Source organism: Canis lupus, chromosome 10, assembly GCF_048164855.1.
Source record: "Canis lupus baileyi chromosome 10, mCanLup2.hap1, whole genome shotgun sequence".
NCBI classification, from domain to species: domain Eukaryota; kingdom Metazoa; phylum Chordata; class Mammalia; order Carnivora; family Canidae; genus Canis; species Canis lupus.
This window is the reverse complement of record NC_132847.1, coordinates 2,314,705-2,333,577: the sequence shown is the minus strand read 5'-3', so window position 1 is coordinate 2,333,577 and position 18,873 is coordinate 2,314,705. Positions and strand designations below refer to the sequence as shown.

At 40.1% G+C, this 18,873-nt stretch overlaps 1 protein-coding gene across 6 annotated transcripts in view; it reads right to left on the bottom strand.

The window, feature by feature from the left end:
- Nucleotides 1-18,873, bottom strand: part of MAPK9 (mitogen-activated protein kinase 9) — a 51,660-nt gene that overhangs the window by 15,730 nt on the left and 17,057 nt on the right. For 4 of the 6 annotated variants that reach the window (XM_072840428.1, XM_072840430.1, XM_072840429.1 and 1 more), the window contains exons 3-5: nt 9,424-9,553; nt 6,748-6,806; nt 4,372-4,510 (exon numbers count right to left, since the gene is read on the bottom strand). In XM_072840428.1, coding sequence (XP_072696529.1) covers nt 4,372-4,510; nt 6,748-6,806; nt 9,424-9,553 — 328 coding nt within the window. Of the gene's footprint in view, nt 1-4,371; nt 4,511-6,432; nt 6,570-6,747; nt 6,807-9,423; nt 9,554-18,873 lie in introns of all 6 variants that reach the window. The other 2 variants (XM_072840431.1, XM_072840432.1) reach the window with 1 other exon arrangement.

Here is an 18,873-nt window from a genome sequence, read left to right as displayed (position 1 = left end):
CGTGTTAACATACAAAGGACATTTGAACTTGGGGCTTGACCACAGGGTGTGGGGATGGCTAAGAGAGCAGTGTCCCTGGGACAGACAACTAGACTGCATAAAACATCTGTAACCAAAGCAGGGAAAGATCAGAGGAGCAGGGGCCTGAAGGCATCTCCCTATAGAGTACCACCTCACCCAGTCAGTTCTCAGCTCACAACCCACTGACCAAAGCAGGACCTAGAAGGACCCTGCACATGGGGAAAAGTGTCTGCTGCCTTGACTTCCCCAGTTCTTCCCCCACAGTGGCTTCACGCTGTACCTGAGGCCTTACTGATCTAACAACTCTACTGTGGCCACCACTGCAGCTGCAGCCAGGACTGCGAGCTGGTTATGCCTTGGCAGTCCACATTCTCTAGGATCATCTAGTTTCCTCCAGGGCCGGACTAGGGAGTCAAACTGAGATATGACATGGACTGCTGTCCTTGCATTCCTGGAATTTCAATGGTGGCACTAATCTCTATCCCTCCTGCCCCCTGAGATCAATAATACTTTTGATTTATCTTGTGAGGAACTTCATGTTTCCACTTGGCCTTCCCCATCATGACACCTTTTACCTCGTAGGCCAAAGAACCAATGCAGGGGTCACTCCAACTGCCAAGTGTAGCCCTTCCAATCATACACTTGCAGGGTTGAGGAGATGACTGCTGGGTGGATCCATGGACCCAGAAGCCCATTCTGAGGCACCAGGGTCACATGTAGGCAAGCCATGGAGACCTGCTGAGGTGATGGCTGAGAGCATAGAGAAAGAGCACCTGCTAGGGCCCAGATAACAACTGCAGTGACAGGAGCTAAAGTGTTCTCCTGTGGCTGCCCTCTTCTCAATTTCCCCTCAGGAAGAGAGGTCCATGGGGAGAACCGGGGAGCTTCTCCTGACCTGTGTGGCTCTTGGCCAGTGACTGTGTGGGGCAGAAACCCATTCCTGTGAGACAGCAGACTCCCCTGACAGATGGCCCATGGACTCTGGGGTGGGCAAAGTTGTCTGAGAGCTGTACCACAGTTGTGGCTCTTCCAGGGGGTCAGACCTGAGCTGTCTTCTGTCTGCCTCTCCACCCCCTCCAGCCCACTCCCTGGTTCCTCCTCACAGGCTTTCTTCCAGAACGTGTCTTGTGTGTCTAATCCTATCCTGGCATGCCAATGTTGTGCATGAAAGTCCCCACATGCTCTATAGGGACAAAAAGCAGCAGAGAGGCAGGAAATGAGCTGGCTGAGTGCACTGTGGGTATATAACATACTGCTCGCTCCTTGAAAAACAAAACAACAAAGGCCAAAATGCAAACTAATAAAAGACAGGTGTTGTTAACTCCACAGACAAAAAGCTGAAAGGAAAAGAAATCCAATCACAGTATAAACAGAGGAGTGTGCATCAGAGAGCGTTTAGGGATCATGGTCCAAATCCAATGATGCTGTAAATACCTGGGAGGTCAGGGAACAGGAAAGGTGGCGGGGTAGGGAGGTCTGTGTTGATGAAAGGGAGCTAAATTGGTACTTTATGCCCGAAACTGAAAAAAAGGCCAATGAATAAAGGTATGATATTATTTCAAGGTATGGGGATAAACACCAAAATAACAGCTGAAAGAAATGAGTTTGCTTCTGGGGAGTGAGAAATTCAGAGGACATGGGGACTTTGTTTTTTTTAATATATATTTGTAGAACTATTTGATCCTTGATTAAAATAAGGAACATACCAACCAAGTTGTTTAGTGAGTTTCAGAACAATTACATACAAGAGGATCTTGTTTGAAAAGGATAAATTGGAAAGGACATAAGTATACACAGATAATGTTGGTATTAGCATAAGTAAGAAAAGAGCATCACTGTCAAGTTTGGGAGGAAACACAACCAATTGCTGTCACTGGCCACCTCCAGGCAACAGTGGAGAGCTGGGGGACTTTCCCGTCTTTTAGTTTTTTGAATTGTAAAGATAAAAAGTCGTGGAACTATTGGTGTTTTATTTTTCAAATAATTAAATTTTGCTTTTAATACAGAAGCATTTTAATAAGCAAAACTGAAAGTGCACACCTTGAGTATGGTGTTGTATACAGGAAAAAGGACTAGAATGGCTCGTGGACAACCGTTAACTCATTAAAAGGCTCTTGCAACTCATCATCTCTCGTGGGTGGGCTGGGCCAACTCAGGCCTCTCACTATTTGTTCTATCTCCCTTTCCCATAAGGAGCATGTGGTACTTTCATGAGCAAACATAAAGCCTGGTAGACCTATGAATGTGTGCGCAGGTACAAGGTGAGAAGGGGCAGTGGCAAGGCCTGGTGGGGTGGTGGACAGGATGGAGAAGTGGTCCATGGGATCATTTGCTCGGGTATTCTCAGGTTTCTAAACACTGTGCTGGGCAAAGCAGACACCTCTTTGAACTCCCTTTGACATTGTGGTTAGTGGGAGTGGGACCAAACTCCAGGGACTGAATATTCCCTAACATGGGCATGTGTCCTGCAGCCCTGAATAGGTCCCCAGGAACGGGAGGATATTGTTTCCCCACACATCTCTGGGCCTGAGAAGAAAGACACAAGTCAGGCAAACTGTGTTCATTTACAAAACCAATAAGGCTTAATATAATGAAGCCTAATAATAATAAGTCTGGAAACTTATTCTAAAGTGTGAATTTAAAGCAAAATCTGTTTAAGAGCTGCTAAGAGTGTCTTAATTTATGTAATGGCCTGTAAAATTTTAGGCAGACATACAGAATGGTGTATTGGGAAATCTTTTTTTTTAATTTTAAAAAATGGGTACTATTATGCTAGGTGAAAGAAGTGAGAGAAAGACAAATGCTGTATGATTTCACTCATGTGCAGAATTTAAGAAACAAGTAAGCAAACAGAAAAAAAGAGCGAGACAAACCAAAAGACAACCAGAGGGGAGAAAAGTAGGTGGATGGGGGAAACAGGTGATGGGAGTAAGGAGGGCACGCATGATGAGCACCTGGTGATTTAAGGAGTACTGAATCACTGTTATGTGCCTGAAACTAATATTACACTGTATGTTAACCAACTGGGATTTAAATAAAAACTAAAGAAAAAAATGAATAGTACTATTTTTTTTAAATAGTAGTACTATTTTAAAAGCAAATTTGTCAACAGAATTTATATTATTTTAACTGAACACCTGGTGGCAGCAAAGGCTGTATTTTTCAGAAATAGCACTGTCAGGAGCTGGGTGCTTTACAAGCGTGTTAGGCCCCAGACAGGCCCTGGGAGGAGGACCAGGTATGATGCCCAGGCTTACTGGCTTTGAAGTCACAGACCTGAGGCTCATGGTGTGAGGCAAGGGCAGCTTGGTTCTCTCCGGACTGGCGGGCTGTGCCACTGTGGCCAACATTTTCCTGGCACCTAACAAATCTACTGCATCATTGAAAATCTCTCTATTCTTTTCTATATGAATAGGCTTCATTGTTCTGGTCTCACTATCTTTCTCCCCACACAGATTTTGGTTCAGAGAAGTGACAACTTCTTGATGTTGGAAATATAATATCTAAAGATAGTCTGTCGACAAAATTAGTATGGTAATAACTTAGGGAACGCCAAGAATGTTTCCAACAAAATTCTATTATCTCTGCCTGGAGTCTCGCTCAACATTCTAGTAGTTAAAGAAGATTCTATCATGATGTTCTGCTTACACAGTGATAGAAATAAAAAAAGAAACAAAAACTAATAAAATCAGCTTAGAGAGTTACACTGTATCCCGCTGGTTTTTCATGGTTACTTCCTGACCTTAATGGCAACTCTGTCATCAAATCCCAGGTTAGCCCAGTGAAGACGCCCACCCAGGGCCATTCTAAAAGTTCCCATCAGTGGGGCCAGAATGCTGGAGTGGCAAAGTTTTACAATATGAGACATGGATATTTGACCCATAATTTATGTATGATTTCTCAAGCAACGGTATCATTTACTACTTAGCCTCTAACTTTTCCCCATCCCGAACCTAAATTCCTGCCTCATTAAAAATGGTATTTCAAATATGGCAAATGTATTAACAATAGATGATTCTGGCTTAATAATACTTGGGAGTTCTCTGTTCCATTCTTATAACTTTAAAATTTTACAATACTTCAAAATTAAAGATTAAAAAAAAATAAGATTTCTTCCACAGCATCAAACAGAGTAGCTCAAGCCTGCATCCAGAGTAGCTCCTGCGAATGAAGTGCTCCACAAATGTCTTCTAATCTCAATGGTATTTGGGGACTTTAACACGATTCCATAGGTTTTTGGATGCTTGACACTGATGACTTTTTAAAAAATAGTTCTTTTGTACCTAGACAATCACGATAACAAAATGATTGTGATTTTAAAAATAAAACTGACATGGTGTCAGCACTTACTCTATGAATTATACCAGCTGAATGCAGATGTTTAATACCACAGAGCATCTGGTAAAGAAGGTAGGACATTCTTTCATGGTCTAACTCCATGTGAATAACCTGACATAAGTTAGCATCCATTAGCTCCATAACCAAATACCTGGGAAAGAAAAAAAGATCAGCCATGTACATATAAAAATCACCCTAAATTCCTTTATGGTTACTGAACTATATTTCTATGAAACAGTAATAATTTACTACCTAGTTATTGCACTGGCTAAAGTATAAAAAAAGATAACTTATTTTCTCTAAATATTTATAAGGTGTCTTGTAAAAAAGTTAAACATGTAATGGAACTTAGTAGAAGTTTTAAAAAAATGATACATTTCAAATTAAAACAATTTTTATGTAATAGTAAACAATCTCAAACATTCAAAATCTCACATACATCTTTATTTATTTGCTATTGGATCATACTCACTAGTATAGAAATCATGCTGCTACTTTTTTTATGTTAAGAAAACTTTTGACCTTCTTTCCCCACCAGCCATGCCCCATATTCTCCCTCTCTTTGTAAGCAAAACTCCCCAAAGAGGTATCGACACTTGGCATCACCAATTCTTCTCCCATTTTTTTCTCCATCTCACTCTGATGGGGCTTGTGCCCCCACACACTGCTGAACCTGTCCTCGCCCAGGTTCCTGGGCACTTCCTTGTATGTTGCTAAACCCAAAGGCCTGTCCTACAGTCTTGCTGACTGTGCCCTGCTCCTCTCCCCAACACCTTACTGTTGGGGGGTGTTGATGCTTGGTCCTTGGCCTCCTTCTCTTCTCTGACTATCCCAGTCTTACTGATCTCTGGTCTCAATACTTTAAATACCATCCACTGACTGTCAGCTCTCAAGTTCATATCTTGCACCCAGACCTCTCTCCTGAACCCCAGGCTCATGTATCCACCTGCCCACATCCTAGGCCTACTTGGGTATCCAAGAGGCACTGTGAGGCCCATGTCTAAAACTGAGCCTTTGATTCCACCTCACTTTCCAGTCTGTGCTGCCTTAGCCCTCCTCGGCTCAGGTGGGAGCACTGTCAGGCTGCAAGGGGCTCAGGCCAGCACCAGGTGTCATCCTTAGCCTCTCCCTCCTCATACTGCAGTCCTCCACCATAGCTTCCCCTTCAGGACATTTCAGCCTCCAGTCTCTCCCCTTTACCTATTACCCTCTGGTCTAAATGCAACCACCATAACCTTTCCCCTATGTTGCTGCAACAGCCTCCTAACTGGGCTTCTGTGTCACCACCCTTTGTGGTGAGTTCCCAACACAGAAACTAAAGCTATTCTTTGAACATGTAAGTCAGGGAAGCTCACTCTGCCTTGCCTTGGAGTAAAAGGAAGTCTTTCCAATGGCTTAGAGGCCCAGCAGTGTGTGGCCCCATCACTTCCCTGAGCCCACCCTCTTCTCTCATCTGCTCCCCTTGCTCCAGCCACACTGGCTACTCGCAGCTCTTAAAGCACACCAGGTATGGCTCCACTTCCACTCCTTTGTACTACCTGTTCCTTTTATTTGAACCTACCTTCCCTCAAATATCTATAGGACTAACCCCTCACTTCCTTGAAGGCTTTCTTCAGATGTCACCAATACAGTGAGGTCTTTCTCCAACCACCCTGCTTACAATCTCAACCTGACTTCCAAGTCCCAGCACTTCTGATTCCCTAAACCCAGTTCTGCTTCTTCCAGAGTATGTGCTAAGTCCTTATGAGCATCATTTCCTGACTTTTGTTGGTTATTTTTCTTCTCTCTCTCAGAGCTCTAAAAGTGAGTATGACTACATGCAATTTTTAATAATAAAAGGGATTTTTGCCTGTTTTGTTCCCTCAAGTAAGTCCAAGAGAGTGCCTAGCACATGAGTGGCAATCAAATATTTGTTGAATGAACACACCAGTAAGTTTAGCATTAGTTGTGCATTATACCTCAATACGATAAATTAATATTTTATTGCTAGTAAGATAATTCTGTTTCAGATTTTGGAAACACATAACATTTAATGATGTAACGATTTCAAATAATAATTATAAACCCTCAAACCCTGTAATCCTGGCTTTCAGGAGGCTGGAGAAAAACATTTCATATTTCAGCAAAGCAAATGGGCAGCATTAATGGTCACTGTTTGCTCTGAAGAATTATTTTCAATCATCCTTTCTCTGTTAGGGAGATGATAATATCTAGGTACAAACAGTTGAATATTATTATTTATCTTCCTTACTATTTCTCCTCCACAGAAAAAAGTGGCTAAATATATTGCTACCTACATTTCCTAAATAAAAAAAAAAGCAGTTACTTTCTTTTCTAAATATTTAGTCTTTGATACATAGTGTATTACTGAGTAAAAACGATACTTACACATCTTGAAATTCTTCTAGAGTCTTTTGTGGTGTAAACACATTTAACAAACTAATTATCTGAAAAGAGAAGGTTTATTATACCTCAGCACATCAGGTAACTCTAACTCTACATAATTATAAAAATTAACATGAAAATGTATTAAAACTGAAAAACAAAGCATAGCAGAGCTCAGTATTTATTATTAGTTTTACCAAAACATCCTGTTACATGGTATATGAGAAAAGTTAAATGATTAGGATTCTCATCCTGGAAATAAGATGTGCTTTTAATCACATCACATTTTATGTGTCTCTAGTATCTTATTATGACAGAATTTTAACACATAATGTCATTCGGGCTCTGAACATAAAAAAGTAGAAATTACGGGCAAAAAAATATGAAAGCAATATGTTAACTCTGAAAACTGAAATACTATCTACAAATTTCTAAACTTTTGAAATATGAAGCTTGTATTTTTAGAATGATGAAGATGAATCCCTCACAGTATTATGTATTTACTTAAGAGAGTTCTAGAAAGACCTTTACCACAAGACATTGGTCCTGGTACCACAACAGTTAAACAGTGAGTCCCACTGCTTGAGAATCACACATGTCCTCTATCATTTTAAATGACCAAGGGAAAGATGAATGATTGAGTAGATAGGATTGGGGTGGCTGGCTGACCGAGTGCAAAATAAAACCAAATCCATACTTTGATCTTCACATCAACTCAAAATGGAACAAAGATTTAAATGTAAACCACGAAACCACAAAATATTAAAATGTGGATAAACATTTATGTAATCCTGGTGAAGAACCGCCTTTTCTAAGCATGATAGGAAACCAAGGACATGTGTTGTGTTAAACCCAAACCAAGACCAACAAACCAAAAAAAAAAAAAAAAAAAAAAAAAAAATTTTGGTATGGCAAAAGCAACCTAAATGAGTTGAAATGGAAAAGAAGTGAGGGTTGATAGCTTTAATATACAAAGATCCTCTATAAATGCATAAGAAAGAGAAAAACAGCCCAAGAGAAAAATTGCCAAAGGCCATGGGAAACAAGTTCTTTAACAATAAATGGCTTAAAAAGTATGGAAAGAAATTAACCTCACAAGTAAGAATAAAATATCATTTGTCATTTCTCAGGTTGGTAAAGTACAACAACAAAAAAATGTATAATATGTACATAGTCCTGAGGGGATTCTGAAATAAAACACATTCTTTGATATTCTTTTTTTCCCTCAGATAATCTTAATGAAAGTGCAAAACTTTCATTAACTTTTCATTGACAGTCTTCCTTGAGGTCAATTTGTCAGCATATATTAAAATTAGAAATGTGCAGTATATGCTCTGGCTAAGAAGTTCACCTGGACAGGTGTGCAAAGATGCATGTATAAGGATGTTTATTGCAGCATTGGTTATAATAGCAAAAACTGGAAGCAATCTAAAAACCAGTAACAGGTGACTGGCTAAATAAATTATTGTGTATTAATAATAGTACACTATGTAATGTATTTGAGGTCCAGAAACATTCCTAAGGGAAAAGGCAGGACTCACAGTAACATAGCTGATTGTGCTCATGTACATATGATACATGTGTAAGAATGCTCACCAAAACGTTAATGGTAGGGTTCTGAGGGATTCAATGATTTTTGCCTTGTTTATTTTATTTGAATTTAAAAAATAATAATCATAGTTTCATGTAACCTGAAAAAAATTTTAATGTATAAAAATAAAGTATGCATTGGAGAAATTAAAAACAAATTCAAACCACAGACTCAAAAGAATAAACCTATCTTAGTTTTGTACATAATGTTCCTGTACCATAAAGATCCAGCATAAACGCTAAAACAAAGGGAGTCACGTAGTATTGAGTGTAGTCTTGAATACTCATCCCCCACAACAAAAAAAGGGGTCACAAGGGGTGATCTCCAAAGCCCCTTCCAGACATTACATTTTATGATTTTTATAACATGGCAAGGTTATCAGAATCATGCTCTGAGACCAGTAGTGGACATACAATGTGCCTGAGTACCTCATTTTCTGAAGACATACAATTTCTCCTCGAAATTTACAGTGCTTTGATTTCTGTGGAGATGTCAAGTACAGCTATCTTGAATACCACACCATCTACTCACATTTATTTAGAAATGAAACTTCCATCATACAAAGTAAAAAGTCACTTTGTAGAACAATGTTTTTCTAAGAAATTATCTAGGTGTTTCTCAGTTTGTTAGGTCAATATTATTGCCATTTTATAGTAACAGAAATAGTGAAAGTCAAATGATGCAGGGTTAATTGATATTGCTATCAGACCTAGACTGAACCATGATGCTTCTGGCTGACTTCAATTCCCCCAATGCTGATTAAGAATTATGTCAATAAGGGGCACCTAGGTGGCTCAGGCGGTTAAGTATCTACCTTTGACTCAGGTCATGATCCCAGGATGGAGCCCTACATCGGACTCCCTGCTGAGTGGGGAGTCGGCTTCTGCCTCTGCCCCTCACCTCACTCATGCTCTCTCTCTCTCTCAAATAAATAAAATTAAAAAATTTTTGTCAATAAAATAGAACCATTTAAATAGTTACTGTTATTACTAGTTTACTTGAGTTCTGAACTCAAGGTATTTCCAAAGACCCACAAGATTACCATATTGTTGACCATATTATCAGAGGAAAACATAGACATAACTTACATTTTTATGATTGACACATTTTAAGAGGACGAGTTCACGGTAAGCTCTCTTTGCATGAGTCTGATTCTGAAAAGGACGACTCAGTTTCTTGACTGCAACATTTATCCCAAGAACTGTATCAAAAGCGGCACTGTAATCAGGAAATATAATAAGGAACCCATTAGGATGATTCTGGAAAAGACTGCAGTGCACGGTCTTTGTTCAATGTATTCTCTTTTTGGTCTTTGTTCAATGTATTCTCTTTTTGACTAAGTAACAAATAAGGAAATACCTTTCAGCTTGTTTCCACTTAGGGTACCTCTACACACCAAGAGCAAGGCAAGGGGGCTAAGAGGGTAGAATGGACTGACTCCTTTGCAGAAGCACGAACATGCCAGCTGCAGTTAGGAGGCACACTGACTTCTCATTATATTGGTTGACATTATTGTATTTGGAAACAAGTAATTCAATACAAAGCATGTAAGACCAGTCAAGAAATGAAGTCTTCAGTTTAAATATGCCAATAAATTGAAACAGTCACTGGATATCACAGAATAAAATATAAATATATTCTGGCATATCACGGTGGAGGAGAGGGTTGAGCTCATGAGAAGAATATTATGAGAAGCTTTGTTTGTGTTTTTCCCCAGACAAAAGAATCTAAAAGAAAACAGAAGCCAGCATCTCAGCTCGTGGTAAAATCCCTAAGATACAAAACCCCTAATGTAAGCAATTACTATATATAAAATCCTGCTAGAAATAACTCCTTGTACCATTATAGTATGAATAAAATCTTGCAGAGGCTGTGTTTCTGGCATCTCAAGTTCCCAGCTGAAAGCCATGGTTCCTTTTTCTTCCAGAAAATAGGAAAAATTGAGTAGCCTGATTGTACATTCTGTACAAATTAGTACTAATGGCACTCCTGGTGCTATTATTACCCTTCAGCTACTCATCAGAGGCCAAAAGCTGCTAAGGACCACCTAAGAACCGAAGCATCATTTAAACTATGATGCTTCGCTCATAGTTTACCCAGGGGGGCGCCTGGGAGGCTCAGTCAGTTAAGCATCTGCCTTCCACTCTGGTTGTGATCCCAGGGTCCTGGGATCGAGCCCTGAGTTGGGCTCCCTGCTGTTGGGGGAGTCTGCTTCTCCCTCTCCCTCTGCCCCTCCCCCCGTTTGCACCTTCCCTCATGCTGACTCCCTCAAATAAATAAAATCTTAAAAAATATATTATTTCTATGTATTTATTTTATTCAGTTTGTAACACTGTTTTCACTTATTCATTTCTATTAGTGTTTTTCTGCCAACAATCCTCAGGTCAATCTTTTTTAAATCGAAGGCTAGAGATCATGTTACTTTGTAATTATTTCTAATTCAGGTCACATTATGTGTACATGTATACACATATGTAAATCTTCATGCTCATATGAAAATGCACCATTCATACAAATTATAAAATGTTAATGATAAATCTACTTGTGCAACAATTAATATACATGTGTACTTGTACCTATATTTATCAGTCTTAAAATGTGACAACAGTTACACCTTTTTTGATCTCAAAAGTTTTTGTTCAAAATGAGCCAAATGGGCAGACGTGTACAGACACCTATTTCCACTACTAGTGCCAATCCTTGGAAAAACCACCTTCAATTACTTCTGGTTTGAATTCTTGTGCTCACTCAACTCCAAATATACTTTTATCATTATTTTCTCATTTATCAGTTTCAGAAATTGTCTATCTACTCCCCCAAAACTAAAGATTTAGTCACTTTACTTGAAACCCCGAACTCCTCCCAGTTTTTTGCTCTCATGTTATTTTAAACTTTTCCCTTGGTTACCTTTATAACTCCAAACAATGTGCCTAAACTTCTTGTTCTATCAACTTTCAAGGGAACCTCAGGACCTCCAGTATGTAAGATGAGGCCATCACAGTCCATCTCTTTGGCCTTCAGCACGCTCTGCTCTCTTTCCCTTCCTCCAAACTCTGTCTCAAATAGTCAAGCCAGAGAACATATCTCCTTACTCTACAACTAAGTCTTCTGGGCTTGTTTTGGATGTGTCCAAAAGTTGAAAACCAAGACAAAGAGACTATGTATGCAGGCACATGTCAAAGTTCCTAATTGCAGAGCTGAGATGACATTTCATTTTCTAAGGATCACATGACCCTCATTGCCACTCACAAGAGAATGAGACGACTTCTGGCATCAGTCAAATGGATTTTCTTTTCTTATTCTTTTCAATTCCATCAGTTGTTCAAACATCATGTCCTTTTAAAGCTGTTTGACATGTGGACCATGACTTTCTAGCTTTTCCACCACAAGTTCCTAACGAAGGATTGTTCTTATTAAAAGAAAGGGAGCCTGGGTAGCTCAGTTGGTTAAGCATCTGCCTTCCTCTCTCTCAGGTGAGGATCCCAAGGTCCTCAGCAGGGAACCTGCTTCTCCCTCTCCTCCCTGCTCTTGCTCTCTCTCTCTCTCAAATAAAAGTTGGGGGGGTGGGGAGAAGAAAAATACCCCTTTCTGAAGGCTATCCCCAGTACTTTCTACCTTCTCACTCACATATTGTTTGGGGTCTATTCCATTCTTGAAGATATTTTTTTCTTGCAATTTCTTTCAAGACCTGCTGCACAGCTTCATCCCTGGAATTTTTTTCACTGGCCCCCATGTTTCTGGTCATACATGTTCTCATATTCTCTTTCTTGGTAGAATACATACATCCTCAAGGAATTTCCTCAGAAAAAGTGTATGGAAGATAAATGATCTTATTTTGCTCTCAGCCTTGACTGATGGTTTGTCTTCTGACTTCACATTCAATTTTCTCTGAGAACTCCACAGATTTCCAACATTGAGTACTGGTGATATTCATTCCTCAACTTCCTGTCCTGTTCCTCAGCTTAATGATTTATCACAAAGAGCCATGTTTTGTCGGCATCACTCCAATAACCCCCACAACATCTACTAATCACTATCCCTCCTGTCCCTCAAAGATGACAGGAGGGATACTTCTGACTACATCTGACTTTTATGATAATCACTTCCTTGCTTCAACCAGCTAAACATGAATTTTCAAGCTCCCTCTCCCCACCTCCCATGGCTTATTTTTGCCTAGTTTTTGAAATTTGACTTCTTTCACTCAACATTACATTTGTGAGACTCGTCTGTTGTTGTGTGTAGCTATTCTGTGTCATTGCTATAATATGCCTTTGCATGGCTATATGACATAATGTTGATAGACACTTTGGTTGTTTTCAGTTTGCAAGCGATTACAAAAAACATGGTCATAAATGTTCTCACACAGGGCTCTGAGTCCCCTATGCATGCATTTCTGATAAGTACATAGCTAAGGATGAGACTGTATATATTTTAGTAGATAATGTCAAACCACTGTCAAAGTGGTTCATTCTACCAATTTCTAGACATTTGATTTTTACGTATATTGACCCATGTCCTACAACAAGGCTAAGCATACTCTCATGAAATTAAGAAACAGGAGCTGGGGCTAATCTAATGACAAGAGCCCTTTAGAAGCAGAGTTTGTTCTGGCTGCTGGGAAGAGGAGAAAGTCTGAGATTTTTTATCGTGAGAAGGGTTAGACGGACCACTGCAGCCTAGAAGATGGGGGTGGGGGGGCGGCATTGTAAGAAGGAATGTGGGAGGCTCTAAAAGTGTGGTGGCCCTTGGCTGACAGAGAGCAAGGGATGGAGACCTCAGACTTACAGCTGCAAGGAACTGGGTCCTGTGACTGTGCTTGGAAGCACATTCTTTCTCAGAGCCTCCAGATGAGAGTGCAGCCCAGCCAACATCTTGATGTCAATTTGGTGAGATATTGAGCAAAAACTTGGGCAAGCCCATGCAGATTTCTGACCTATAGTACTATGATATTATAAATGGCTGTTTTTTTTCTTTAAACACCAAGTTTGTGGTAATTTATTATGCAGCACTAGAAAACTAATACATCTGCTCTTCTGTAGTTTTCTATACTTTTGTCTCTTTGGGCTTCATCCTGGAATTTTTTCCTGATCCATTTTTCAGATTGATAAATCTCTCTTCAGTTATATGGTCTGCCTTAATTTCCTTAATTATGGAAATAATTATTGCCTTAATTATGGTCCCTTAATTTCATAATTTGATTTCTTATCTTACAGTTCTAGAGTTTCTATTTAGTTCTCTTTTTTTCTAAGTTCTCATTTTTCATCTTCCCTTTTACCATCCTGAACATAATATCATAGCTACTTAAAAGTTTGGATCTAATAATACCAATTTCCCCTCTGGATCTGTTTCTTTTCTGTTTGTGCTGGTGAGCATGTTGTCTAATCTCCTCAGTGACTAGTTATCTGTGATTATGTGTTGCTATCTAGAAATAATTTACTATCCAGTATGATACTGTTTTCCTCTAGGGAGAATTTAAATTCACTTCTTCTGGGTACCTGGTGCAGGGCACTAGCAATTTCAGTTCAAGTTCAGTGAACTGAGGTGATCTGAAGCAGAGTGGCAGTGCCTGCAGGGAACGGTTTCTTTCTGGTTCATTCTCACTTCCTGGATGCAGTCCTTTAGAGGACTCCACTCAAAGTGAAGAAGTTCACCAGGCCCCTTACAGGGCCCTGGGCTCCAATGTCTGTCTGCCAGTGCCCCCCAAGGCAATCTCAAGTATTACTCAATACCTCAGCTGCCCATTCTAGAATTTTCAAATGTCCTCAGGGGAAAGAGCCCCAAATCCGGGGCTCCCCTCACTAGGCTTCTGCCCTCCTCTGGATCCTGTCTTAGTAATTCTTCATTCACCTACTTGCACTCTAAGTGCAAATGCTGAGTGCGAGGGTGAGGACGGGAATGCTGGGAGCCAACTGGCATGAATGTTTCATAATGAACACTCCTATTTCTAGCCACTTGTGTCATCTTCATTTTCTGTATTTGTCATCTCTATACCCACAGCCTCTTTGGGGTTTTACTATAGATAGGTCCTCTTCCTTGTGCAAATGTCTTGTCTACTTATTCTCACTTCCTCTGCTCTGTTTATCTGCACCCAGTTCCCAATTACTTTTTACATTTGAGAAACTTGTTAAAAGCTCTTCTGCACTAACTGTCCTGGATCATCTTGTTAGCTTCTGATCCAGAAGCTCTAAACCACTCATTTTAGAGATGAAACTATTAAGACCCACAAAGACAAAAGGATTTGCCCAAGGTCACAAAAGACTCCTGCGATGTGGATCACAGCTGGCCTAGGAACCCAGTCCTCTCGAATCACACTCTTCCTGCACTTTAAGCTATACACCTTCTTCATCATAGAAATGTTGTTGCAGAAAGTTATGTGTTTATTTACTTGCACTACTAGAAAGAAAATAAAACGGTGTGAGAGCAAGGCAACATTCATGGGTACACAGAACCAGAGAGAGGAACAGGAGTAAGAGCTAGACTAACCATTTCATGTTCAGGTTAATGGTCCCTTCTAGGGACTGCCGGATCCAATATTAAACATTTTTTTAAAAATATACACTTCCTACAGCTGTCCATAAAACAGATAATCCTAATTTGGTTGAACAACCTGAGATTTTAGAAGGACAAAGAAAAAACTGAATTGATATAAAAGAAATGTACACACATTTTCCCCACTACAGCGTCAAAATCTTCCAATGACTTAATTTTATTAAATAATTTAGTTGATGCTTATGAATAATCCAAAGCTATTAACATTTTAAAACTTACTTCCTAATTTATTTTACTAATATTTTTAATGAACAACAAAAACATAGAAACAAATCAAGGACAATTGCAGAAACAATTAAAAATTGTTTTTACTCTGATCACAGCTCTTCCATGTAATCCCATTCCAGTACTGGTACCTTGGCTTGCCCACACTCCAGTCCCTAGGTCTTTATAAAGCTCTACTTTGAACAGACAATGAACAAGTTTGGTAAACCATGTACTATTGCTACTATGATATTTTATTTCTCAAAAATGTAAGAACATGGGATGCCTGGGTGGCTCAGCAGTTAAAGTGTCTGCCTTCAGCTCAGGGCGTGATACTAGAGTCTCCGGAATGAGTCCCACATCGGGCTCCCTGCATGGAGCCTGCTTCTCCCTCTGCCTATGTCTCTGCCTCTCTCTCTCTCTCTCTCTCTGTGTCTTTCATAAATAAATAAAATCTTAAAAAAAAAAAAAGTAAGAACATGCATGCCCCCGTGTTAGTTTCCTATTACTATTATAAGAAATTACCACAAATTTCCTAGTTTAAATAACAGATTTACTATTTTATGGTTCTGGAGTGAGAGTGAGATAGTGTGTGTGTGTGTGTGTGTGTATGTGTGTACACGCATGTGCACTTGCACATGTGCACATCGATCAAGCATTTGGTTCAACATAGCGGAGGCTGGATTCTAAACATGAGCTGTGATTACCTGGGGACATTTCATACACGAGATTAATCTTGAAAGACCAGGGATAGTGTCTTGAAAGACTGGTGGGTTTCTGAGGACAATCTAACTGAACATGCGTTGGGAACAAAAGTGATGGTCATGGGAAAGAACCTGCCATGTTTGCAGGGAAAGGAACGCTGGAGAGAACTGGTTATCTAGAAGTTAGGGCTTGATGGTGGGGACATTCAGGTCTTTCTGTCACTGATGGACAGAAAGGGGTCTGTCTGGCACCATTAGTAGTTTCTTGCTCTATTCACACTTGATCTTAGCCAAAAGGTCGAGAAGCGATTTCTTGCTCTATTCAAACGAGGGGTAAGGCTGCTCCTTGCACCACGTACAGAACATTTTTCTTCCGAGAACTTTTAGCAAAATGCCAATACCCAAGATGCTAATAATGCAAAATAGAGCCAAGAAGAAGTCCTCAGAAGATGTGGGGAAAGTCTCATGGGAAAAGTACTCTCCTCTCAATTTGAGGACCACCACTGCTGCAGCTCAACGGGACCACGAAGCCTCAAGCCTGGCAGGAAAGTGAGGGGCAGTCACCCACTGCCCTGGCTGACAGCAAGGCAGCACCAGCTCTGGTGGGGAGGAGCAATGTAGTAATCACAGAAACCAGGTCTCTAGCCATGTAGGCCCAAATCCCAGGATGACACTTCATCTAAAGGCCAAAAGATGAAACATCTCAGAAGTTTAAGAATGATTTTCATAATTGTACCAACATTTCTAAAAAAAGACATCAATGATCTGTGTCACATTAACCCCCTTTGCATGCATCCAGTAAAGTTAACCCCAGCCAATAGGCTTTGATCTGGTAATGATTAATTGGCTGTGTTACAAAGGTAAGTGAATAGTGACATCCAAGACTGTGAAATAAACTGTAGAGTGTGCCTGGGCTCATTAAGTTTTAACTAATTAATTAGGCTTAATCAGCTCCAAGTATCGACTTCTTTCTTTTTTTTTTTTTTTAAACATTTTATTTATTTATTTATGAAAGACACAGAGAGAGGGGCAGACACACAGGCAGAGGGAGAAGCAGGCTCCACGCAGGGAGCCTGACACGGGACTCGATCCCGGGTCTCCAGGACCACACCCCGGTGGCTGAAGGTGGCACTAAACCACTGAGCCACCAGGGCTGCCCCTAATGACCTCTTTCTTTCTTTTAATTATTTTTTTAACTTTTATTTATTTATGATAGTCACAGAGAGAGAGAGAGAGAGAGACAGAGACACAGGCAGAGGAAGAAGCAGGCTCCATGCACCGGGAGCCCGATGTGGGATTCGATCCCGGGTCTCCAGGATCGCGCCTTGGGCCAAAGGCAGGAGCCAAACCGCTGCACCACCCAGGGATCCCCTAATGACTTCTTTCTTGAGCAGAAAGAACAGAAACCGGGATCCCTAGGTGGCGCAGCGGTTTGGCGCCTGCCTTTGGCCTAGGGCGCGATCCTGGAGACCCAGGATCGAATCCCACATCGGGCTCCCGGTGCATGGAGCCCGCTTCTCCCTCTGCCTGTGTCTCTGCCTCTCTCTCTCTCTCTCTCTCTCTCTGTGACTATCATAAATAAATAAAATTTAAAAAAAAAAAAAAAAGAAAGAACAGAAACCCAGTGTTTGATCTTTCCTTTGAATCAAAACTCAGGCTATGGGAATGGGGATTTGCAAGAGATAAGATTTAGAATGGTGTTAAAATTTTAGCCACTACAGGGGCACCTGGATGGTTCAGTTGACTAAGCGTCTGCCTTTGGCTCAGGTCATGATCTCAGGATCCTGGGATCAAGCCTCACATTGTGCTCCCTGTTCAGTGAGGAGCCTGCTTCTCCCTCTCTCTCAGCTCCTCCCCCTGCTTGTGCTCTGCCTCAAACAAATAAAATCATTAAAAAAATTTTTAGTGACAACATACTTCTTTCTTCCTACCTTTCTGCATGTGAAATAAAAACTGCTCCTATAAATATTAATAAAATTGTCATAAAATCATGTAAAGGAAAATATTAAGAGTTAGTGAAATTACTGTTAGGATTCTGTGAATATATAAATTTAGCTACTACAGGAAAATGACAACATATTTTATACATAATATAGTATGAAAATGTCATCACATATGATACTATGGTATCAGGAGTTAAATATCCACTATAAATGACAAAGATCCTTTGTTTAAGGCATCTTCCAGTTTGCTTTTTTTTTAAAAAAAAGTCCGAGGTGAGATTCACTTACACATGAAATTCACCATTTGAAAGTGAATGATTTCAGTGTCGTTTGGTATATTCACATTATCATGTAGTCACCACCTCCGTATCCAGATCATTCCAAAAGATTTTCATCATTACAAAGGGAAACCCCACACCCACTAAGCAGTTGCTTCCCACTATCTTTCCTCTGTTAACCACAAATTTGTATCTGCCTCTATGGATTTACCCACTTCGGATGTTTCTCATAAATGTCTGGCTTCTTCTGTGTAGCATGTTCTTGAGGATCATCCATATTGTCAGATGTGCCAGTGGTCTGTTCCTTTTTATAAATATCCCATGTATGCATATAACACAACTTGTGCATCTGTTCATCCACTGATGGACATTTGGGCTGTGTCCATCTTTTGACTATTATGAACACTGCCACTAGGAACATGTGTGTACAAATCTTTGTTTGAATATCTGTCTTTAATTCTAGGTGTATTTACTGGGACCCGAGGTAACTCCATGTTGAGGAGCTGTCAAACTATTTTCCACAAGTGGTTGCACTGTCTTACATTCTCACCAGCAATGTGTATGGGTTCTAATTTCTTCAATCCCAGTGGGTATGAAGTGGTATCTCACTACGGTTTTGATTTTCATTTCCCTAATGACTAACGATGATACCCTTTCCATGTGCTTGTTAACCTATTTACAGATCTTTGGGGAAATGTCTGTTAAAGTCCTTTGCCTATTTGTTTTTTAAATCGGATTGTCTTTTTATAGTTGTAAGAGTTCCTTATACATATGGATGCTAGACTCTTACTGCATATGTGATTTGTGAACATTTCTCTATTTTGTGAGTTGTTTTTTCACTCTCTTGACCATGTCCTTTG